A 25,942-nucleotide genomic window follows, 5' to 3' on the forward strand; every position below is an offset into this window, starting at 1 on the left:
ATGGCCCTGTTTCGATTACTGTGTGTTCTATAGGTCATGTGAATGCCCTCTTCCCAACAGACTTCCTAGTAGTTTCAGCATCCATTCTCAATTAATTGTCCTGGTGAGGGATACAACATGCTGCTTTTCCAAAGTGACCATTCCCCTCCTACTTCATTGGCTTGTATTCTTTGGTGAAATATATTGGTTCCTTTTTTTTTTTTTCCTTTTGAGTTTGTGTGTGAAGCTGCCCTGGTGTATGCAGAAGTTAGTATTTCCTTGTAGTTATCCACCACCTCTAATTTTTAGACTTTTTCCTCTCCTCTCTTCTACAGTGATCTTTGCACTGTGTGTGTGTGTGTGTGTGTGTGTGTGTGTGTGTGTGTGTGTGTGTGTTATGTTCCTTACAGGGCAGAGCATGGTTAGAGTCCCTGATCACCATGGCAGGGACCGTGACAGCAGGCCGGCATGGCACTGGAGCAGTAGCTTAGAGCTCACTAATGAAACAACAAACCATAAGGCAGTGAGAGAGACAGATACAGAGAGACACTTGGAATGACATGGACTTTTGGAACCTCCAACTTCACCCCCAGTGACACACACCCTTCAACAAGGCCATCACCTGTAAGGTTTCCCAAACAATTCCACCAACTGGAAGCCAAGTATCAAAACAAATGAGTCTATGGCGTAATTCTCATATAAATCATCACAACCATAAACTGCAAGGCTTAAACTCCATAAGCTACTCTGATGATGGTTGAGAGATGCTTTAATCTACGAGTACAATGGTAAGTCATTAGAAGTTGGTGTAATACTATGTCCATTTAGCAAATAGTAATAGTAGGTTCTTCCCTAGAACCTATGACCTGTCAAGCCATAGGTTCATAGCCTGATAACGGTGCCAGGTACAGATTTATTCATGTGAAGGGAAATCCGATCAGAGTGGTCAGTTACCCCCATGATGTTTGTACCGCTGTTGCACCTGTGGGCGGGTCTTGCCAGGCCTGTCATTGGTCTAGCGCTCAGGCTTCACAGCTGCGTGTGACTGACAGTTACTTTTCTCCACTGGTACCTTGCTTAGCAACTTCCAGCGCTATGAAAACTGGTCAGTACCAGCTTGATTATGCTTTGTTCCTGTGACACAAAATATGTGGTATCTTCAGCAATTGTGTCTTGAAGTAAGGTTCTGGAGGGTAACCAAGAGCAGTGTGTCAATAGTCGGTGATGTTTAGGGGGTCTGTAGGACCTTGCTGGCCAACAATTTCAAAAAAAGAAACTGGTTCCTGGCTCTGGGCTTCATATTCGTTATCCTGTGATGTCTAGTAGGGGCATGGTGCCTGTTGGAGGGTAGCTCATTTTAACTCTCTCTCTTTCTGTCTCTGTCTCCCTCTCTCTCTCTGTCTCCCTCTCTCTCTCTGTCTCCCTCTCTCTCTCTCTCTCTCTCTCTCTCTCTCTCTCTCTCTCTCTCTCTCTCTCTCTCTCTCTCTGTGTGTGTGTGTGTGTGTGTGTGTGTGTGTGTGTGTGTGTGTGTGTGTGTAGGTATTCATGTATTTTTTTTAAGTCTTTGGTTCGCCCCTTCCCATACTCCCTCCTCTACCCTACCCTGCACTCCCAAACCCCAGTATAACTCTTCCTGTTCCATTCATCTCTTTTACCCCTTTATAATAGTCTGTTCTGTCTCCTTTTTCTTTAAAGCCCCTCCCTCATGGCTCCTTAATTTTCTGGTCTCTATGGATATTCCAAATGGCACACACCTACCTGAAGCTTCAAAGCTAACATCCACAGATGAGAAAAAATGTGAAGTTTGTCTTTCTGTGGCACCTCCCTCAGAATGATTGTTTCAAGCTCCATCCACTTACTTGAAAATTTCATTTTTCTTAATAGCTGAGTAGTATTACATGTGTGTAATCATGTGTAATCCATAGTATACCACATGATTAGGCTGTTTCCATTCCCTGTTCATGTGAATTAAGCAGCAATGAACACGGATGAGCAGTAGCTCTAGAGCAGGAGATGGAGTACTTGGAGTATATTCCCAAGAGTGCTGTAACTGGACCATAAGGTAGATTTGTTTTTATGTTTTTGAGAAACCTCCACAGTGATTTCTATCGTGAATGTGCCAGTTTACACTCCCACCAGCAGCAAACCAGTATTCTCCCCTTCCCACATCCATCATCCATAACATCCATACCACCATTTGTTTTTCCCTCCTCCTCCTCCTCCTCCTCCTCCTCCTCCTCCTCCTCCTCCTCCTCCTCCTCCTCCTCCTTCACCTTAGCCAATCTGACTAGGGTGAGATGAAATCTCAAAGAAGTTTTAATTTACAATTCCTTGATACCTGAGGATGTTAAACATTTTTAACTGTTTCTTGGTCATTTGTATTTCATTTTTTGAAAACTGTTTAGTTCTGTGCCCTATTTTTAATTGGGTAGTTTTCTTGTTCTTGTTTTTTTTCCCCAATTCTGTATATATTCTAAGTATTAACCCTCTGTGTTGCTGATAAAGTTTTTTTTCACCATTCTGAAATCTGCCTCTCTTCCTAAATGATGGTATCCTTTTCCACATAGAAATTTTAATTTCATGAGGTTCCATTTATTAATTGTTGATTGTAATGCCTAAGCTATCAGGGCCCTTCCTGTTCAGAAAATTCTTACGCCAGTGAGTTCAAGCGTATTTCCTCCTTTCTCCTCTGTCAGAGTCAGAATATCAGATCTTTTGTAGTTCCATATGAAAGATTTTTTTCAATTTATGTGAAGAAGTTTGATGAGGATGGCACTGAACCTGTAGATTGTTTTTGGTAGGGTGGCCATTTTCATAATAGTAATCCTATCAATCCATGAGCATGGGAGGTCTTTCCATCTTCTGGTATTGTCTTCAGTTTCTTTCTTTGATGTCTTAAAATTTTCACAATACATATCTTTCACTTATTTGGTTAAATTTATTTCAAGTTTTTGTTCATTTTGTTTTTTGTTGTTGGGTTTTGTTTTGCTTTGGGTTTTTTTTGTATTTGTTTGTTTATTGTTGTTGAGGCTATTATGAATGGTATTGTTTCCTTGACTTCTTTCTTGGTGTATTTGTCATTTGTATCTATGAAAACTACGGATTTTTCTGTGTTAATTTTGTTTTCTGATACATTGTTGAATGTGTTTATCAATTGTAGAAAGTTTCTGGTAACTGTAATTGAATATAAATAAGGGGAATGTTTTATTTTGTTCTTATCCTTTTAAATTACTTTTCATTTCTAACTAAACAAGACCACTCTCATTTGAAAGCAAATGAGCCATACCACACTCTTACTGATTGCAGTAGGAAAGTTAGAAGATGTCAGAGACAACAGAAATTGACAAGAACCGAAATTGTTTAAGTATTTTCCAATTTTTATTTGTCCTTTTTTTTAATTCAAAGATAAGATTAATCTGTGAATCAATGTCTTTCCTCAGAGTTACCTTAAAGACTTTACACTTAAGGGAAAACCCTGCTTCATTTGCTCTACATTTTTTTTTCAGTACAGAACAGTTCTGTTTAATTACACTATTTCATCTTTTATCTCTGAGTACCAGAGAGCCACTCAGTAAATATCAGTTGGTTGGACCAAGGCTCAAAAGTACTTCATATGCTGTTGGCAAACAATGGGTACTGAAAATGTGGGAGGGATTGTTTTTGTATTGCTTGAAGGCTTTGTTTGGTTTTGTGACTAGGATTTACTGAATTATTAGGACTGCATCAAATTTGCAATTCTCCTGCCTCTGAGGGCTGTGACAGACACCCGCAGCTTCCTCGGTGCTGAGATTTCAAGTATCACCATACTCAGCTCTTGAAAAAGAGTATTTAAATGAAGCAAAGCTGTATTCCTAAATATATTGTGCTTTATTTTAAAGCTATTATTTCAAAATGATATAAAGCTATAGTTCTGTCTTGATCACTTTACCCTTTTTACTTTAAGGAAAATCAGGTAAGTACATTCAAAAGAGAGGAACTTAACATTTTGCTTCAACTGGGATTTTGCTAATTGCTCTTAGTAGACATTGCAGTTCTTGCCTCCAACATTGTGTGTCATCCATTAGCATTATTTGAACAAAACTATTCTGGTAAACGGTTACAATATTAACTTACATATTTGCTGCTGGACAGATACTACAAAGTAAATTAGACCCACACCTGTGTTCATTTTTAGCTCATGTCTGACTTTTGAACTAGTGTCTTACAGATCAGATGCGGGATGTTATATACTTTACAGGATACTTATGACAAAGAAATGTAATAAAGGACACTGAGAACAAAAAGATAAATCCACGTCTGATAAAAGGGTAATTCTAAAGATTAGCCCGTATTGTTACCATTGTAGAGAGAGAAAGCAGAACTTTCTGACATCCTATGGTGATTTAATAAATAACAGAATATATCACAGCAGGAAGTCACATCAAAGAGAAATTCAAATGGATTTATTTTTTCTTTTGAGAAAATAAGGAAGCACTGATTCTTTCACAGCTTTTATGGTGTTACATTATAAATCTAATGACCTCAAGTCAGAAATAAAACTTTTCCGGAAGAATTGCAGCCGAGACAGATAATGGTGGAATTTTTGTGCTTAGAGCAGGATAGGAATACATCGTCAACTGTAGCTAGATGCCACCTGAATGGGGAAAAAAGGCTTAGCTGACCTTAAATTGTGTGTCTTAGTTAGCTTACCTCTCCAGCTGTTCCTGACCAAAGAATCTGTGACAATTTGGACGGATCCTGCCTTCTGAGGAGCATTCCTTTTTTTTTTTTTATAAACTCCGTGATGTTTTCAAAATTAACTGGGCATAATAACCAAATGCGGTTCTTTCCTCTCCACAGCATACATCAGCATAGAAAGAAGGCCTTGCATCCACCAACAAGTAGATGCACCGCCAACGGTAAGGGAGTCTCAGTCTCTCTCTCTCTCTCTCTCTCTCTCGTTAAAGCTGGTAAGAAATTACAAAATGGTGCTGATTGATGACACCATTGTTGAAAACTCTTTTAACTTCTCTTTTCCAAAGTTATAGCCTTACAGGAAAATTAACTTCATGTTTCCAATTAAAGAAAACCTAATTTTTGCCAAAATATAGGAAAATAAGATACAATCTTTTACAGCCACTTGTTCATATTTTAAACTGAAGTAATTTATACTTTTAATAATGTAAACATATAATATGATATTTGCATTTAAAATGAATCATTTTCTGGAATAGTATGATTTTAGAGTGGATGTTTTATAATAGTAAAAGAATTCTCTAATGCTTCATTTCTCATAAAAGTTATTTTACTTACTATTGTAGGAGTAAGTTTTGCCTTTTATCCCTTTTCTGTTAGTACTAGACAACAAAAGGCATTTAATTATACTATTTATTATAGTAATATACATAGAATGGTATTTTCTTTTAGTTTCTGAACATGCTTGTATGAAATATGCCTAAGTAGCTAGCTTCCAGCTGAAATTTTCATAAGATGATGCAATCTAGAATACATCTACTTCCCCTTCAACATAATCTTCTCATCCTTTATATAAGTCTTCAAGCTCTTCAAATACCTTACTAGTTTCTATTGCGAGAAATATGTCATAAATTTAAATGAAATAAAAACAATATTGAACTGCATTTGAATATTTTCTTGTGAGTAATAGTTGCCTCCCTAGAAAATGGGCTTTATTTTCTATTTGATTAGTTTAATGTGTTCTATCATTTAAGGTATGGTATGTATGACATGTTAGTCAACAACACAACCATAAAAACATTCAGTTGTAGGGTTGTTCCAGCTTCCCTTAGTAAGTACACTAAGAGAGTAGCCACAACATTTTGTAAGTTTTATTCATTACCAAAATTAGAAGCTTAATTAAGGAAGTTTCTTATTTTTAATGTATTTGAGTAATGTACTTTTGAAATTTGTTTTACTCTTACAGGCATTCCCATGGCACCTTAGTCACAGTTCTGGTTAATTTACAGATTCTAGGACCCTGAAAAGTGCAACCCATCAGCTTTCTTGTTATCTAGTTTCTGGGATGGTGGTAGATGAATCTCTGCTATTAATTGATGGAGTATTGAAACCTAATTCACATGAAATCAAGAGCAGGGATGTTATTACTACTTATGAGAACACAGTAATGACCCCAGAAGAACCTGAGTTAGGAGCTGAGTCTCATGTGTATAGTGCTCAAGTGTTGTTTTAGGAGTCTGCTTTCCTGGCTGGATCATGAAGTGATCATACCATTTTTACCCATACAATCAACACATTTTTACCAACCTCATATTTATCACCCAGCTCTCTTCTTATAGGTTCTGAGGTAGGACCAGCTGCCTGGTGTTCCTTTGCTACAAACTAGAATGTCTTGCCCGCCTCTGCAGTCCTTTAGCCTGTCGACAGTCTGGGCCCTTCCCCACAGAATCACAAGTCTGCTCACTATCTGGTACCCCGGGGATTTTCAGGATAGATTAAGTCTGATTTTCGCAGAAGTATAGTTCTATGTAGCTTTTTTCGTTGAGCTCTTTAATTGTTTAAGAAACCAACATGTTTATTGAAAAAAGAAGGGAATCAGTCCTTAAAAATTATCAAGACAAAATATTTGTCAATCCAAACCTTGTATTTCTTTGTCCAGAAGAGAGCCCATGCATTAAGCCACTCTTTTGTGCCCAAAAACCAAATAGAAAGGGAATCGCCCAAGATTTGTGAATGGCTGGTGCTGGGCACGAAATGCCATTTGGTCTGGAAACCTCAGTGCCCATCATTCCTACCCATTACCGTTCTTTCTTCCCTCTTCCTCCTAGTGCCCCAGCAAACAGCCCGTGCCTTGTAGAGTGCTATTTGGTGTAACTATTTAGCAAGTGAGGTCAGTGAGTAACTGAGATTTCTCAAGCCTCTGTTCCAGGGAATGATGTGCTTTTTCGTAGTCCCAGGTGGAACTCTGAAAAGTTTTCAGTTAAATATATGGTTATGGGGCGCTTTTGCTTCTTAAACACAGTAATGTTGTGTCACATAAGTAAATACAGATTAGCCTGAAAACAAAACCACCTCTGTGCCTTTGTTCGACATTGCCTAGCCCTCTTTTCAATTGACTCATTTGCTTTTTTTATTTTCATTTGTTACATGAACTTTGTTGGGAGTTGTTGCGGGAGGCTTGTTGTTTATCTTTGGCATACGTAATACCCTGGTTTTGCACTGCCTTTAAAAGTTGAAGCCTGTGCCTGAATGGATTGATGCCCTGCATGAAAATGAATCAAACCTCCCTTGTTATTTTGTGTGCTGAGCAGCTGTTTTGTGTTTTCTTGTTTTAGAAGTGAGGATTCAATCTGTGGCCCTACACGTTAGGCAAGTGCTCTCGTGCTGAGCTACACTCCCAGCCCTCTGAGTTCCTGATTTTGTCTATACCCAAGAGTACATTTCCAAGTTATTTTTTCAAGAAACAAAAAAAGAGATGAATTACTTAAGTGTACTGATCTAAACTATCTCTCAGTTGTCTCTGTGCAGTCCCATTTGTATTTGGTAGTATAAAATTTTCATTTTTACAAATGTGATAGGAGTTGACCATCTCTGCCTTCTGGCAGAGTCTTAGGCAGGTTATTGGACATTAGCCCAATATTCTTTTGTAAAACTAACCTGTTCAACTTGCTTGTACATTATAGACTTTATTTTATATGTACCTAGTGTCCCAGTTCTGATTTGATGATTAAAACTGTAACTTTCTTGTTGACTTTTTTGCTGAGCAGTATTCACTTGAACACTGTACTAAAAAGCACACATGGCATATTTGTAGATTATATGAAAATTAGATTATCACATTTGTAGATTATACGAAAATAATTAGATTATGTCCTTTAAAGACAAGCCTCTGCACCTGCTGATAGCCTATGGCAAGTTAAGGATAAATTATCAGCCTCAGAGCTTTCAGAGGTCCTTGTCTGAACCTTGTCTGAAAGGCAGGTGTAAAAGTTAGTTAATAGTTAAGTCAGCATAGGTGTGAGTCCTTTATTTGCTTTAAATGAAGGACTTATTTGCAAATCAAAAAGAAAACACCAACCACTGTGAGTAAATGTTCCTCGGGAACACAGTTAAAACATACCTGCCTTTTAATATATATTGTATGCATAGCATGTTCTTTTATATTTTGTGGCAGAATATTATTATTATACTTGCAGAAGACATCAAAACATAGTAAGCCATGCCAAAATGTACATGTTTCTTGGTGATTTGAGTTTTGGTTTTTAATCTCCTCAATAAAATGATAAAGCAAAATGCAAGCAATATCAATATGACCTATTCTGATTAATGACTTGAAATTTTGCAAAGTTCCTGCCTTTCAAATCTGTCACAGTTACTAATATGCATTGCTCTTAGTTTGTTCAGTGATCCTGTTACTGAGCACACATTTTCTTTTAACAATGGATTTGGAGTAGTTTAGAAAATTCCAGCTAATATTTTCTAAAAAGTTTATATTTACACATCTGAACCACAACAGGTTCAGATAAAACACAGTCTGTCTCATTAGGTTTATGCCTCTTGTGAAATACCTACTATTTGTCGAAGTAGCCCTTTCATCATTAGGATTTAAAATATCCAAACTTGACCTGAAATGTAAATGTTAATTCAATAGTTGTTCTTTCATTCTTTAGCTTAACAATGAATTTTTTAAAGGTTAACTGGTAGATTTTTGTCACATAACCTATTAGTAGTAAACTTTAAAGTCTTAGACTATTTTGTTACTTTGAAAATATTTGAGATATCCATAATATTGCTTGGCATCAACACTAAATTTGTTCATAAATTTACTGATTGAGTCATACAAAGTAAGTTTTATTGTGTCTCTGGGATTTTATGATACCTCTTATTTTGCAACATTTTGAGTCATTATTGCTATATTGTTATCCTTGTTTAGCCCTTGATGTTGACAAGATTCCTATATATTGTATTGCTACACTTTGTAAAATATTTTTTATACATATACTTATGTAAAACGTCATGTTTATTATATTATTTGTAGTATCACACTTGTAGATAAAAGTGTGGATTTAAATGAAATATCTTGATTCAAAGGGCACACTTTATCTTCTCCAATGTAGAGCATTTTCCAGGAATTCACAGCATGTAAACTGAGGTGGCTATGCCCCTATAAAACTCATAAAATAGAACCTATGGTTGATCTCTTCCTGCAGCTAATTGCAGGGTGGAGAGGGAACCTTAAACTATATAAGCTTTTACAACTTGTCATAAAAGGGCCTGTTTTCATTTATCAATGAAGTAACAGTTCAAAGCAGTTCTGCTAAAATTTCTATTGAAATTCAAATACAAATGCAAAATAGTTGCTCTTTTAAAACTATTTATGGCTGTTCATAATAAATATTTTATTATGTATTTTCACATCCTTTTCTCCTCTGAACATTGGAAATTATAAAGCCTGTGTTAATTTTTTCCCATTGCCACTCCACTGACATTTATGTTTTTCATAGATTTCTTCCTAATTCTGTTTTTGCTTTACTAAATTTTTTAATTTATCAAACTTATTCTAAAATGTTCCTATCTCTGGCACACTATAAAGTAACAGTGGCATGAACTGAATTCTAAAGTATCAGCTGATATACAGTGTACATGGGAAAATAGTATGGCAGGCACTATTAAATACCAAAACAAAAAAGCAAAAACATACATATATATATATATATATATATATATATATATATATATATATATATATATACACATACATGTCTTTATAAACTAGGAAGCATATCTTTAACTAGTTCTTGCATTCATAAGAAAGGTGACCTGTACATAGCTAAATCCTAAAGTATAAGATGACCAACTAGGCTCAGAGCAATTATGGAAGGGATTTCATGTCACCATGGCAATGTGTACACAGTATACGAATACAGAATAGGCCTGAATGCTGTAAGGATTCCCAGGACTGGAGTCATTTGGGAATGCTAGTTAGGGTAAGTATGTACTAAACTGAATCTTAAAAGGGGGACAGAAGTTTAAAAGTAATAGGACATTCTAGACCAAAGTAGCAGTGTGGCCAAAGATCATAGGAGAAATTACACACGGTTTATAGACTGGTAGACACCTCTGCCACACATCTGGCCTCAGCAGCTGTCCTTAGTCACAGAGAAAGATTCCATAACCTCTTTCATCTCTCCTTGACTCTAAAGCTGGAACCATGTGACTGAAGCTAACAAGTTCTGCTGCTTGCTAGGGCTGGACCATGTGCCCACCCCTCGTTCACTTATGTCTTCACCAGCTTACTATTTTTGATGGTTTCCTTCACTGCCTAAGCTTGGCTCTCCTGAATCTTGATCTGTAGACCAGGTTGGCCTCAAACTCAGAGATCTGCCAGCCTCTGCTTTCCCAGTGCTGGGATTAAAGGCGTGCACCACCATACCTAGCTCTAAGCTTTTCTTTAATTCCTCTTCACAAATTGGAAACTTGGTTGGGTGAGATCTTGCCCTGAGGTCACCATGCCCTTTATTCCATTTCTTAATCTGTTTATCTCCTTGAACACAGGACTTAGTGCCATTCCACTTCCTGCTGTTCCTTTTCTCCTCAAATTGTACATTTTGTATTTTTACTTTCTCAGCTTGTTCCTTTTCATTATAAATCTTCATTAGAGTTAACACTAACAACCACACAACAGAGTCTATACTAGGCTGCTTTGAGATTTCCTCTGCCAACAGAATTAATCCAGATCTCTTCACTTTAGCCTCAGGCAGACTCTTCAGACAACAGCAACAAGCAACCACATTCTTCACCAAAATATCACAAGAACGATCTCTAGGCAGCATACTATAATTCTTCTCCTCTGAAACCTCTTGAGCCAGACCCCACAGTTCATGTCACCCTCAGCACCGCTCTCGTCCATGCTTACTATAACTCTTCTCCTCTGAAACCTCTTGAGCCAGGCCCCACTGTTCATGTCACCCTCAGCACCGCTCTCCTCCATGCTTACTATAACTCTTCTCCTCTGAAACCTCTTGAGCCAGACCCCACTGTTCAGACCACCCTCAGCACCGCTCTCCTCCATGCTTACTATAACTCTTCTCCTCTGAAACCTCTTGAGCCAGGCCCCACTGTTCATGTCACCCTCAGCACCGCTCTCCTCCATGCTTACTATAACTCTTCTCCTCTGAAACCTCTTGAGCCAGGCCCCACAGTTCATGTCACCCTCAGCACCGCTCTCCTCCATGCTTACTATAATTCTTCTCCTCTGAAACCTCTTGAGCCAGACCCCACAGTTCATGTCACCCTCAGCACCGCTCTCCTCCATGCTTACTATAACTCTTCTCCTCTGAAACCTCTTGAGCCAGGCCCCACAGTTCATGTCACCCTCAGCACCGCTCTCCTCCATGCTTACTATAACTCTTCTCCTCTGAAACCTCTTGAGCCAGGCCCCACAGTTCATGTCACCCTCAGCACCGCTCTCCTCCAGGCTTCTACTAGGATGGCCCATTGAGCAGCTTCTGAAGCACTCTGGTGCTTCACTAACACCAAGTCCCAAAACCATGGTCAGGTCTATCACAGCAATACCCCAGTCCCTGGTGCCAACTTCTGTCCTAGTTAGGGTTTTTATTGCTCTAACTTTGACAGCTCATATAAAGGAAAACATTTAATTGGGGATAGTTTACAGTTTCAGAGGTTTAGTCCATTATTGTCATGCTGGGTGGCATGCAGGCAGACATGGTACTGGAGAAGGAGCTGAGAGTTCTACATCTTGATCCACAGGCCGCAGAAGCAACTGTGTCACACTGAGCATAGCTTGAGCAAAGGAGACCTCAAAGCCCACACTTCCTCCACCACGGCCACACCTACTCTGACAAGACCACACCTCCTGATAATGCCACTCCCTGTGGGGACCATTTTCTTTCAAACCACCACAGTAGCTTTCTCCATTCTCTATGGAATTGTCGTGTTTTATAGTGTCCCTTTATGAATTCTCTGATCAAAACATTAGGAAAATACAAAACAATTAAATGGCAGCTACTGCTTTAGTTTTAGGCAACTTATAATTTTTCAGTGTTTTGTTTAAGGCTTATTATTTGTCTCTTCAGTTTTATTTTGTGTTTGAAAAAGTTGTAACTGCATATCTTTTAAAACAGGGTTTAGTGATTACTTAAAATTTACCATTTGTAAAAAGCAAAATTAAATTGGATCATTTAAAAGAAGTATCAAAATATTCTACACCAGAAACCAAACATGAGTAGATCATGTTGTTAAAGTGAAGAAAACTTTCATTCAGAAAAGGAAACAATTAACATGAAATATTTCTTATCTTAGGATAATTTTAATCGAAGGGTAGCAAACTAGAGACAAGGACCCAGCCTTAATGATAGGACCTAGCATTCATAAGACCCTGAGTTTGATCCCTAGCCTTGAAATAAATAAATAAATAAATAAATACATAGAGAAAGGAAGGAAGAAAGAAAGAAAGAAAAAGACAGACAATCAAACAAGTACTGGTTTTCATGCTTAGTGCTTAGTTGGGCATCCATTGTCTGCCACAACTAATGTTCAAACAGTAGGTTTCTTTCTGACAAATACGAACTGACCGAATTCTGTCTTTCTGGGTGCTGTTTATTCTGGCACCATCAGCCAACAGCAAGCTGTGTCTCGGCCAGAGATGGCAACACTGCTGTAACTTAACCCAGACACCCCTCGGTATAACCACATAATTGAGTCACAGGTTAGCTCGATGCGTTAAGATCGTGCTGAGTTCCTAAAAGGAATAAAGCGTATTCTGTGATTGTATTGAAACGTTAGAAAGTTTTCTGAGGCGAGTGGTGGTGGCACACACGTTTAATCCCAGCACTTGGGAGGCAGAGGCAGGTGGATCTCTGTGAATTCAAGGCCAGCCTGGGCTACAGAGTGAATTCCAGGAAAGGCTCCAAAGCTACACAGAGAAACCCTGTCTCAAAAAACAAAAACAAAAACAAAGTTTTCTGATCACCAAGTCTCCTCTCAGACTACTGATAGCCTAGTACAACCTAGGCAGGCTTCACTAGGGATACTCTAGAGATTGAGAGCATATTTTATCAAATATGGGAATAAAAAAATGATTATTGTCAGATGTGTAGTTGGAGTTCACAGACCTATATTAGAATATAAAGTCATCTTTATACCCGTAGATGTTCTACAGAAATGTTTTACTGAAAACCATATTCCTCTATGATTTGAAGAGTTTTTGAAAAGTTGAACAAAAATAATTACCTTCAACATTCTGGGCACTTTCTGTATACCTGGTACTGTGTAAAGTGTTTCTTATAACTGATTTCATTTTCTATCATAATTCTGTAAGACAAGGGTATTCTCATTAACATCATTATGTGCCAAAGGAGAAACTGGGGCAAATAATCTTTTAACATCATCTAGAAACATTTCAATTTAATGTGTTAGTCCATTATGGAAGATGGACCAATAACATTAATTCTAAAAATATAATTAATCTACATTAATAAATCATGAAATTCCTATGTTACTCCATAGCATGAGGCAGATTATGTGGAAATCACAAGTTCAGGTAACAAGAGCAGTTAGTCCTGTAACATAGTTGATATTTTTAGACATCTGCTCCATAGTGGCTGTTATCACTTCTGCATACCATTACTGTAACATGCAACACTTAGAAGGTGGGTAGAGAGCTGGGTGGCAGCCTGCAGAGTGCTGAGCACCATTGCAAAGGCTAGCCAGAACCACACAGGAGAGAGGTTGGCAAGACTGTGATTTGGGGCATAGCCCAGTACAAATGCCTTCCAGGGGAGCTTCCTAAGAGAGCTGTTTTCTGAAATACTTTTTGTAAAGCATTCTATCAGCCAACAAAGAAGCCTCAAGCAGATGATGATTTGAGGTTAGTGGATAGAATCTAGGTGATTTCCTAGGAAAAGTGGCCTGAAGTTTTTCAGTAGCTGAGGGCTGAAAGATATGTAAGGCAGGGCAACCTGGATGTGAGAAGGGATCTTGGGGTTGGTGGGAAGAATGAGGCCCAGAAGCTGTGGTTTTTCTAGTGCATAGGCAGGGTCACCTGTGACCTTGAGAAAGGAAATGACAGACACCTGCTGTCTTGCAACTCTGCTACCCACATGCCACAGACAGCTGTTTGAAAGACAGGAGTGGAGGAATGAGAAGGTAGTTATGAGTGTCACCAATGAGAGGAGATGGGCCTTCTTGCACTCTTCCTTGAGACCTATTTTGAAAGCTCACTGAAACACTTGCATCTGACACCTAAGTGTGGATGATTCTCCAGCTGTTAGTCTAATCTTACCTATTTTTTCCATTCTACTCCAGAAAATAATCTTTATCATCAATATTTAGGGTGTTGCCATTTGAGAACCTACAAAAAACAAAGCTAAAGTATTGCCCAGTATTCCTGTCTTCTCCAGGGCCTTCCCATTTGCTCTAATTTTCTATGACAATACTACAAGCCTGTTGGTTCCTACATGTAAACCCTTGTTAGGCTCATGTCGTTTCCTGGTGTCCCACACATGTTACTTTCTCTGTCTGTTGTATTTCTACAGTCTAAGCTCTTACATTGACTATCATGGCCAGAGTCAAGGGTCTCCTCTCCGACATGGAAAGCTGGGTCTTTATATTTTTACTATCACCTGTACTGTTGCGCAACTTTACCTCCCATAACAAATTGTTCCAGTTGTAACTATAACTTCTCATAACAACTTCATTTTAGTATGGTTCCCATTGCATAAAATTTAGCCTCTTATTGTGTGTGTGTGTGTGTGTGTGTGTGTGTGTGTGTGTGTGTGTGTGTGTGTGTGCTCATTCAATTGTGTGTATATATGATATAGCCCCTTGTGTCTGGCTTACTAAATGTTTTCAAGGTTCAACCCTGTACAGTGTATCACATTGCGTTCCTTCCCATGGCCAAAGAGTATTGTGTTATTTGGGTATGTTACATTTTATCCATTAATCCACTGGTTGGTATTGAGTTATTGTTTTTAAGCTATTACTAGTAATCCTGTACATTCACATACAGGGGTGTGTGAATTCAAACATAGTCTTCAATTCTTTGGAAATTTAAGAGTAGGAGATGAGACATGGCTCTGTAGGTTGGTAAAGTACTTGCTATGCAATCATGAAGATCAGAGTTCAATTCCCCAGCCCCTGTGTAAATGTCAGACAAATGTGCTAGCCCATCTGTAATCCTAGCACTCAGGAGGCAGAAAGAGGATCCCCAGAGAAAACAGGCCAACTAGCCTAAGCCAGATCCTTGAGGTATGGTTCAAGTGAGAGACCCTGCCTCAATTTATTAGCTACAGAGCCAACAAAGACACGTGGCATCAACCTCTGGCCTACACATGCACACAAACATGCATGCTCTCACACACAGAAACACGTGTCCAAAAATATCCAAATTTTCATGTACACGTGCATTTGTATCCACCCCCCTCTAAAAGGAAAGTAAATTTAGGAGAGTAACTACCATAATATGGCAAATCTATGTGTATTATTTTGAGAAACTTCCAAAGTGATTTCTAAAGTGTTTTAATCATTGTTAGATTCTACCAGACATGAATAGGGGTTGAGTCTCTCTGAAGCCTCACTTGTTACTGTTGTTTGTTTATTTGTTTCTATTATCCTTGTGCTTTCTTCTTTGGTCCACTGGTTATTTGGAATGCTTTATTTAATTTCCACATATTTGTGAATTTTCCTAATTTTACCATGTAACTGGTTTCCGTTTTCACTTCCTTGTAGTTGTAGAATATAGTTTCTGTGAATTTGAGTTTTTAAATTTTATGTCCTTAAAAAGATTTCGTTTATGGTCTAGCATATTGTCTATTCTAGAGAGTGTCCCATGTACACTTGCGAAACTTGTATACCGCTTTTATATGAGGTAGAGTATGTTATAAAAATCATGACATTTCGTTAGTTTGTACTGCTGATTGGGTCTTCTGGTTCCCAGTTGACCTTCTGCTAGATTCTCTCCATGTGGACTCTAGTGAAGGCTTCTAACTATGCCTGGTGAGCTGTCTGTTGCATCTTTTCATTCAAACAGTTCTGTCTTCAATGTTCCGGAGCTGTATAGGGTACATACATGCTTGTCCTTACTTTTATCTTCCTGACCAGCTGGTCATTTTATTGTTTTAAAGCATCTTTCTTTGCTTATAGTGACAGTTTTTGTCTTGACTGTTTGCCTGATACAAACATAACTACTTCTACCCATTTGATTGATGTCCCTTCCAACTCTTCTGCCTTAAAATCTGAAGTGTTCCTCTTGCACAGTGTATTGTCGAATCAAGAGTTTTATTCATTTCTGTAATTTTTCATTTTGAAATGTTAATCGACTTACATTTAACTCAGTTACTGATAAAAATCTGAGTGAGTCAAAAGCTAAATTTGGTTTGGCCTTTGGGTATTTCTATGTTTTTGTTTGTTGTTCTGTAATACTTCCACTGTTCCTTTGGAAGAAGGTCAATTCCTGTCTCTCTCTTGCTCTCCCTTTTTCTCTTTTCTTTTGGTAGTTTTATTGAGCTGTTTTCCTAGTAATTGCCCTTAGAATTTCAGTTAACATCTTAATATAATTTCATTTGGATTAGGAGCAGTTTTAGTGTCACCCTTCCTCACCTTTAACATCTGTGCTGTTATTGTCATGCATGTTCTGTCTTTATTTGTTGCAAGCCTATCAACATGGGTTTATAACTATTTCTATATCGAGTTTCTTTTTCAACTAGATGGGTATAAAAAGTTATAAATAGGGGGCTGGAGAGATGGCTCAGAGGTTAAGAGCACTGACTGCTCTTCCAAAGGTTCTGAGTTCAATTCCCGGCACCCACATGGTGGCTCACAACCATCTGCAATGAGATCTGGTGCCCTCTTCTGGCCTGCAGGCATACTGTATACATAATAAATGAATAAATTTTAAAAAAAAGTTATAAATAATGTGGGTTTGTTGTTATTGCTAGGTTTGGCTTGGTTTGTTTTTTCCTTATTGGGCATTAAACTGAAGATCTTCTTGTGTAAGGAAAGTCCTCCAACACACAGCTATATTCCTAGCCCTTCTTGAGTTGTCTTTGTTTAGAAACAGGATCTCACAAAGATGCCTAGGCTGTCCTTCTCTGCAATGCCAGAATTTTATGGATTTTGACATTATTTTATTGGTGTTTTCTATTCCTGTGAGCTATTATTCTTACACTTTCTCTTAATTATTTAAACAAATTTCCTTTATGCCTTTCAACATTTTAAAATCCTGACTGGAAATCTTTGTCTAGTAAATTTAACATCCAGACATTTTCAGGAGCAATGTCTGCATTTTGCTTTCTTTGTGGTCATATTTTCCTATTTCTTCACATGTTTCGTAGCTTTTGTTATTAATTACACCTTTGAAACAATGTGATGCATCAAACCTGGAAACTATATAGTCCTAACTTGTATTACAACCTACAATACTGCATCCTAACAATCGACTAGTTTTTGAGGGATCCCCTGGGTTTTAACTACCTTATATGCATGGCATTCTCTGGGTCATAGCAATTCAGATGTCCCTCAGAACGGATGCTTTCAGGGAGATGCTGCACACAGAGTGCTTCTCTGTGGGAAAGGAGCTCTGAGACGCTCCGACCACCCTGCCTCTCTGCTGGCTGCTGAACTGCTTCTTCCCACAGCCGTTATATCTCTGAGCATGCTGGCTTCAAGGCTACCTTGGAGCTGGCCAGGAAGTGTTGTGTGTGAGTAAGACAAGTTAAAGCTTTAGGCAGGTTCCTGTTATTTTTATTACCAAGCTTTACCAATTTTTATCAAATATAGTCCTCACATTGTTATAAGCTTTTGTTTAGTTTTCAGAATTTTTGTTAAGTTACTCTTAACTGTTTGGACAGTGCTCCTGCTTTCTTACAAGAGTGACTCATTTTTATTATTCCATTATGCCAGAATCTGTCACTACTCATTTACTCTGGAGATCAGAGTCTTCCATGTCTCAGATCCTCTTTGTTGTTTTCTATCATGCCCTTTAGAATGCTTTCTGGTCAGTTTGAGTCCTTTACTCAGTAGTGTCTATCTCCCTGGGTATCGTGATAAGAATTATATACAAAAATCCTGTAAACTTATCCACCCTTTCCTGCTACAATAGCATTACTCCTTCCCTACCACATCAAATATGCATGTGCATGTACATGAACTTATCCATTAGTATTTGCCCTTGCTGCTTTGGGGGCTGTGACAGGCTAGTACAACATGGAGAAAGGACATCTAGAAAATGAAGTACAGTTCATCTCACTGTAGCCAGGAAGCAAAGAGATGAAAAAAATAGACCAGTCCTCCACAATTCCTTTTGAGGAAAAACTCCATTGTGTTTGACTTGTTAGACATTCCACCATCTTCAGTAGTACCACAAATTGAGGACGTATTTGCCCCCATGCTCTAATTACCTTCTACAGACCCTACATCCTGATAACCATCACGTTGGTAATTAGGTTTCAAAACATTGATTTGGAAGAACACAGAAATTCATAGGATAGCATTAGTCATCATATAAAAATAAACCTTCTCATATAAAGTGCTTTATTTTTTAAGCCTAAAGTAAAATTTATTAACTTCCACTTTCATTTGTTTGTTAGAGAATTCCCCCAATGGAGAACTGTTGAGGGCTTTCTCATTGTTACTTCATTATTACCAAGGGCCTTTCTGCTGTAAAATTGCAGCAATCAGACAAGATTTTACAATTTATGTATGACCACAGATAAAGCCACATCATTATCCAGTGTATTAATAGTTTCAATTTACTTTTAAGTCTATGAATGCTGTTCTTTAGGAATAATTGTTTGAACACATGTAGTATAATTCTGAAGTCAAAAGATAGGTTTTCCTCTTATTTTAAAGTCATACAAACCTGGTGTTTTGTGGTGTACTTTACCTTGGAGACAGGGAAAGACTGGAAATTCACTCTCTTGAGTCTTAGTTTTATATTCTTTTGATTTACTCACGGCTGTTTTTGTTTTATCTGAACATAATTTAAATCAAATGCTTTCAAATACTTCTTTGATAAAATGTTCCTGATTTTGCATATACCAGCATCATAAAGCATGACAGCAACAAAGCTTTTGTCTCGTACAAGGCAATATGTTTTGTGCAATTATTTGCTTTCTTTATCTCTGGTTCCTTATCTGTTATTATCTAGATAAGACTAGTTAAAAGTAACAGGATCTTGATTACTTTGTACAAATACTCTCAGGTTCTCTCATGTGGTATTCATATAAATAATTAGTAGAAGGCTGGTTCTGCTATACTATCCTAGGAATAGGGTAGCTTTTCTTTATTCTTCTTATGAAGTAAAATAGAATCCAGTGTCACTATGGGGAAAGGCATCATATAACATTTAATGATGAGTTTCTATACAATTTAGGATTTATCATTAAATTTGCTTTCAATGTATTTTATTTTATTTCTGTTTTAATAGTAAAGACAATATTTCTTAATTAGTATTAGAAATAACTTTCTCAAAGTTTATTTAATTTTAAGATAAATACTAAAAAGTACTTTAAAATTTCATCTTATATTAATTAATTGGTAAGAACCTACCAGTAACCATTATATGTACCCTTAAGTATTTGGATGAATACCCATCTGCCCATTGGGAAAATTCACATTTTTGATAGCCAGAGTAAAAAAGCATGAGTAGAATTATTAGCAGTGTTGCACCTTGGCAGTGAGGCCAATTTAGCCCTAAAGTTGTCTCTTAAATTATTCTGACAAAACTTAAAAGTAATCCTGGGAAGGATCAAGATGACCATAGGTCACTACGTGGCACAGCATGGTCCAGCTCATATTAAGGGAATACAGGAAAAAGCAGCTCATTTGCAAAGCAGAATGCACCTTTTGTAGCTACCTGGAATAGTTGTAGCAAACTAATGCAGAGCTGATAACTAAGACAAGCAAAATGTATTAACTCGCAGTTCTGAAGACCAAAAGCCTGAGGTCAAGTAAATTAAGGAGGAAGCTTTGAGAAGGTGGCCCCCTGGTTTTAGCCTGGCAGAGCAAAGTTCTCCAGTGAGCATGAAGCCAGCTGCAGCACTTTTTCAGGAGAATGTGCTCAAGTGTATGCGTTCATTCAACATAATTTGGCTTGGTAAATTGCCTGAGGACGTTATGAATATTGACTGTTGGATTTTGTTCTAGATAAAAGTACAAGGAACAACTAGACTGCTGAATTTGACTGCTCATTGTCCCTGCAAAGGTCATTGAGAACCCTTCAGAGACAGTTCTAATAATGTTTCATTTCCTGAAAGATATTACAAAGAAAAATCTGCCTAGCATCTTTTAATAACCAGGCTAATTTTTTAAAAATACAAAATAGTATCCAGTAGGTATTTCTATTAAGATTGAAAAATGTGTGCATCAGTAACCAAAGTTTAAGCTCTATTTGGGTAGTACATACCTATAATCCAAGTTTTTGGGGGGTTCATGAGTTAAGGCCAACATAGGATACATGGTAAAACCCCATTTCAAAAAAAAAAAAAAACCTATGACTAGAGATGTAGCTTATTGGTAGAGCACTTGCCAAGCACATATAAGGCCCTATGTTTGATTCCCAGTACCCACTCCTCCCCCCCCAAAAAAAAGGAAAGAGGAAAGAAGAGAGAGTCAGACAGAGCAAATGACCAGCCTAACTCAGTGTGGTTGTGTGTACCTCTAGTTCCACCATTAGAGCAAATGACCAGCCTAACTCAGTGTGGGTGTGTGTACCTATAGTTCCACCATTAGAGCAAATGACCAGCCTAACTCAGTGTGGGTGTGTATACCTATAGTTCCACCATTAGAGCAAATGACCAACCTAACTCAGTGTGGTTGTGTGTACCTCTAGTTCCACCATTAGAGCAAATGACCAACCTAACTCAATGTGGTTGTGTGTACCTATAGTTCCACCATTAGAGAGGCTAAGGTAGGAGGATCACTTGAACCCAAAAATTGGAGACCAGCCTGGGTAACATAGTAAGACCTGATCTCAAAAAACAAACAAATAGAAACAAAACTTGTTCGTGGCACTTCACTCAAGATTTTGTCCAGTCTACTTGGCTTTGAGAAAGAGATTCTGTTTTAAATTTTCATGGTCCACACTCAGGGTGGCATAGGAATATTATACTGTTTTTCAATATAATATTCAATTAATTGTATACAATATTCAACAATTTCTTGTGAATCAACTACTGTTAGATGATTTGTTTCAAGTGTAGGCTTAATATAAATTCTTAATGCACATTTAAGGTGTACCAGGATAAGCTGTGATTAGGTATATTAAATGCATTTGCCAATTAATGATACTTCAACTTATAGGTCTGTTATGAGCTAACACGATCAAAAGTCAAAGACCATCTGTATATAAACAAAGTGGATTTTATGAACCATTTTGTTTCCCAGACCTTTTATTACCAACATGATAATAAGATATGTGCACACTAGCACATATCTTTTAGCATTTGTTATAGAAAGATTTTGTAACTACTCTTTCAGCTTAAGAATTGAATCATATTGCAGAAAACAGTTCTGTGCTACATACATGCAGGCCATTGTGGAACACCAAGGGGTATGTCTCAAAAGACACTCATTGAGACCTTCCAAACAGACTGTTAATAATGAGGCCTGCTGGAACAAGAGGATGATCCAGATACTGTTCACTGGGGACAAACCTCTTGCTGGCTTTTTGCCTACTGGCTTTTTTACAGTTTTGCTTGAACACTCGAACAATAAAATCTTGTAGATAGAAAGGCCAGGATTTATTCATAATTTGCTGCCAAATTCAACCAAGGAAGATTACCATTGCACTGTAATTATCAGAAGGAAATACGTGTTTTCAAATGAGAAGGTAATAGCATTTTAGATAGGAACACACACTTGAAAACCAGCTTCTCCTGAGCCACATGGTTTCTGTCATGGACTTTCAGTATAAGAGAAGAGTCCTAGCCAAAGATCAGACTCTACTGCCAGAATGTAGACTGTCAAAATGACAGGCACACCAGTCCTTGTTGATAGGCACATAGACATTTGTGGCAAATGTCCATAATAATATCATGACATGCTCCAAAGACTGTTCCATTGCTTTAAAGCAGTGATTCTCAACCTTCCTAATGCTGCAACCCTTTAATACAGTTCCTCATGTTGTGGTGACCCCCAACCATAAAAGTATTTTTGTTGCCACTTCATAACTGAAATTTGCTACTGTTATGAATCATAATATAAATATCTGTGTTTTCAGATAGTCTTAGGTGACACCTGTGAAAGGGTCCTTTGACCTTCAAATGGGTTGAGAACCACTGATTTAGAGGCTGATGCCTCATCAACCATCAGCCTCCAAAGGATGCTCGTTGTGAAATTTGATGAGAAGGGCATTGTCTCTGTCTTAGGAGATAGCACTCTTATGGTGCAGAGACAAAGCTTAAGCTCCCCAGGGCTGGAAATAGATACATGGGAAGCATTACTCATGTGTGCTTCCAAGACAGGATAATGACAAGGGCTTTATCTCAAGCCATCAAGTTATGGAACTGCAGTGGTCTGCTAGAGCTGCATACCAGAATACCACAGATTGTGTGGTTTAAACAATAGGAATTTACTTTCTCATGGTCTCAGGCTAGCGGTCCAAGATCAAGATATTAGCAATGTTGGTTTCTCCTGAGGCCTTTTTTCCTGGCAGGGGGTCACCTTTGCACTGTGTCCTCACATAGCCTTTTTCTCTGTGTGCATATGTGTTTCTGGTATCTCTTCCTCTTCCAAGCATAGTGATCTTATTGATCAGGACGACTTAGGATGGTATTGTTTAATTTTAATTGCCTCCTTAAAGGCTCTCTCTCCAGATATAGTCACATTAGGGACTAGGGGCTTCAACCTTTACATTTAAAAGAGTACAGCATGGTCCATAACAAAATGTGTGTAACAAGTTCATAGGTAATAGCAACTAGTGGCATGTAATATGGTGTGCTACATTTGGATCTTAAGAACATATCCAATTCAGTGGATACTACCATAGAAGTATGGTGGGCAATCTCATGCCAGGCCCTTGTGGAGCCCTCTCTCTCAAGAGAGTCTTTCATCAACAGACCCTTGTGGAAAATTTAGTGGAAACTCTAATATATCAGTTTTATGAACTCTAAATTATGAGTGGTCCACACAATGACATAAACCCAATGCGAGACTTCCTAAATGTCATGTACACCTGAGCTGAATCCTTCTGCTGTCCTTCAGAAGAACTGGAACTATACAGATAAGCATGCTGGCCTCATCCAGCCACTGTATTCCTTTGACATGGGTCATCAGACCCCCACTAACTACCCAAGCTTTAACTTCCCCTGCCTTTGACTGACACTCATAATGCAGGGTTCACCATGTTGAACTATTTGGGGCTTCTCTTAACTGAACACAAACACTCTGTAAAATCTGACTGAGATGCACGCCCACACACTTTGCCTAGCTAATTCCTAATTATCCCCTATTCTCCTCCAAAGCTTACATGAGGTACCTCTTCAAGAAATGATGATCCTACTTCTGGTTGGTTTACCACTGCTGGTGCAGCATCAGGCACGTTAGGATTGAAATCATTGTTCACTGAAAGAATTCAGCAACCTAGTTTCAGAGGGCTCTAATGGTGGGTGTTCATTACACAGTTATGTAACATACATTTTGAAGCCCTGTTCAGTGAAGAAACAGTAGAGTAAGCATGTTCGTGTGCATGCATACTATTTACCCCACTTTACACAGTGTACTAGATCTGAGATGGACTGGGCCCTCCTTTCAAACACTATCAAGGACTTTTAAATGCCTGTGCAGCTCTACAGCATCATTTTGACTTGTGTGTGTGTGGTTTTTTTTGAGGAAAATATATCAAATAGAATAAATACTGTTAGCAAACAAAGAAGAGGATTCTCATAGAAAGGCCTTTGCTCTTCGCTTGTGCCTAACAAAGATCAGCTGTTAAAGGAAAGTCAGAAGGATTAGGTGTTGGTATAAAAATATCAAAAGCTGTTTTTCAAGAGAAGTTTTTCTCAAAAGGAGACTTCAGCAGTAACCCAGTGATGATAATAGAATTATATAATCAAGTTGTCCCATTGAGCTTCTCCTTTTTTGTAAAACTGATAACCTGGAGCTTCTTTATTTCAGACGCATCTGCTTAGCACAGAGAATGGGACCTCAAGGTGTACTATAAAGCAGTTCTAAGACAGAGAATGGTGTGTGATGGGTTTGTCTTTTTTTTTTTTAATTTGTTTCAAAGTCATTGACTTCACAACTTTAACATCTGGTATTTTGAAGCTAATCTTGGTGTGTTGAGTGCTCTTAACCATTTCTCAATCCCGCAGTCTTTTATCTTTCTTCTCCTGCTGTGTTCCCACCGCCCCGGTCCTATTAGCAACCCTTGATGCAGCCTCAGACTTACCAAAGTCCTGCTTTGGTTTCAGCTGCTCTTCTGCAAGAGGAAGTGAGTGTTGGGGCTTTTTCTGTGGCACAGTTGTGATAAAGCTGTGGTGGTCTTATCTCCCTCCTAGGTCGTGGCTCTTTATGACTACACAGCGAGCCGATCAGATGAACTAACCATCCATCGTGGAGACATTATCCGAGTGTTTTTCAAAGATAATGAAGACTGGTGGTATGGCAGCTTAGGGAAGGGGCAGGAAGGCTTCTTTCCAGCTAATCATGTGTCTAGTGAAAGTAAGTGCATGTTCTCTCTCTTCCTGGTAATACTGAGATGGTAAAACTGCACCCAAGATTTGATCACTTTCTACCCTTTAATGTATTGTCTACATAATCATTGCATGTGTTTACCAGTGTCAAACGTTTTCCATTCTCCTGATGGAAAACTTGAAGAGAAGAGGCACTAGTCTACCGGAGGGTTACTAAGCTGTGAGATGGAGGTCATCCCTGGGGAGCCTCCTGCAGCTACTCCGTCAGCTCCTTCTCCCCTGCTGCCTGCTGCACACAGTTTCCTCAGCTCCTCTCTCACCACAGTGACTCCTCAGTTGACCAGCATATCAAATCCCTCAGCTCTCACTCTTCCTGGTTGTATCCCTCAGCTCTGGCCAGGTATCTGCCGAAACAGGAGTGAGGGGGCTGTTTCATTCTCAAGTTCATTAAGCAGGCATCTGTGAAAAGAAAAGTGAACACAAGAAGATTCCCAATGAGGCCTTCTAAAAGCTATAGTTGTTGTTGCGAGGCTTTGAAGGGTGAAAATAGAGCTGCCACAGGAAGCCTGGCAGTGAGGTGAACTGTCATGAGAGAGCAGCCTGCAGTAGTACTTCTTCAGAACAGTGTCCTAACAGCAGCTGGCCTGGTGGCATACTAGGGAAAGCTCAGAACATAGTCAGGAAGGGCACGTTGGAGCACATGTCCAGCAGTTTATAGTGGCCTGTGTGATCTCACCTTTGAAAGGAAGATGTTGAGCTCCATCAGCTAAGCTCTCCTACACAGACACTCATGTGCTTCTGATCTAAAGGGCAATAGGAAACACTGTTTGCAATATATTGTCTTGTGTTTCTGCAACAATTAGTTATTCCTAATAGTTGACTTTCATGCTAATCTTTGAGACCCCATTTAAACCAAATTATGACTGAACAAAAGTACTACTAATTCCTGTTTAAGTTGAGAATTTTGAAAGTAAACGTATATTTTTAAAAAATTAAAGGAGGAAGAAGAATGTCTTAGTTGATTACTGAGCTAGGCTACATCTAGATGAAGTGGCTTCTCTTTAATGCCCGCCCTCTGCTGCCCCCTCATCCTCCCAGAGCCTCGTTTAGTACTGCGGCTCTCCTCCTCAGCTTGTCCGTTGCCTCAACAAACTCCTCTCCTAAAAGTGCCAGGAATTGCAAAAATTACCCACTTCTGTCTCCTACAGCACAATTCTTAGTTTTCTGTGTGTCCCTGCTTTATTTATTCTCTAAGGAATGACTAATAGCTTGTAAACTCTCCTCGGGGTGCATTCCATGGCTTAAGACAGTGTTAATGTCCTCTCCCACCGTAAACATCCACACTCCTCCCCACCCTT

The 25,942-nt window shown here is 38.5% G+C and overlaps 1 protein-coding gene across 4 annotated transcripts in view; it reads left to right on the forward strand.

Annotated features, from left to right (window-relative positions):
* The window catches only part of Ahi1 (Abelson helper integration site 1), a 148,055-nt gene that overhangs the window by 90,877 nt on the left and 31,236 nt on the right, over nt 1-25,942 (forward strand). For all 4 annotated transcript variants that reach the window (XR_008221238.1, XM_052751154.1, XM_052751153.1 and 1 more), the window contains 2 exons: nt 4,819-4,877; nt 24,450-24,612. Coding sequence is in view for 3 of the 4 variants with exons in the window: in XM_052751154.1 (XP_052607114.1) it covers nt 4,819-4,877; nt 24,450-24,612 (222 nt within the window). In the remaining variant the exon portion in view is untranslated. The remainder of the gene's footprint in view (nt 1-4,818; nt 4,878-24,449; nt 24,613-25,942) is intronic.

This window comes from Peromyscus californicus, unplaced genomic scaffold, assembly GCF_007827085.1.
Source record: "Peromyscus californicus insignis strain IS unplaced genomic scaffold, ASM782708v3 Scaffold_22__1_contigs__length_63687245, whole genome shotgun sequence".
In the NCBI taxonomy this organism is placed as follows: domain Eukaryota; kingdom Metazoa; phylum Chordata; class Mammalia; order Rodentia; family Cricetidae; genus Peromyscus; species Peromyscus californicus.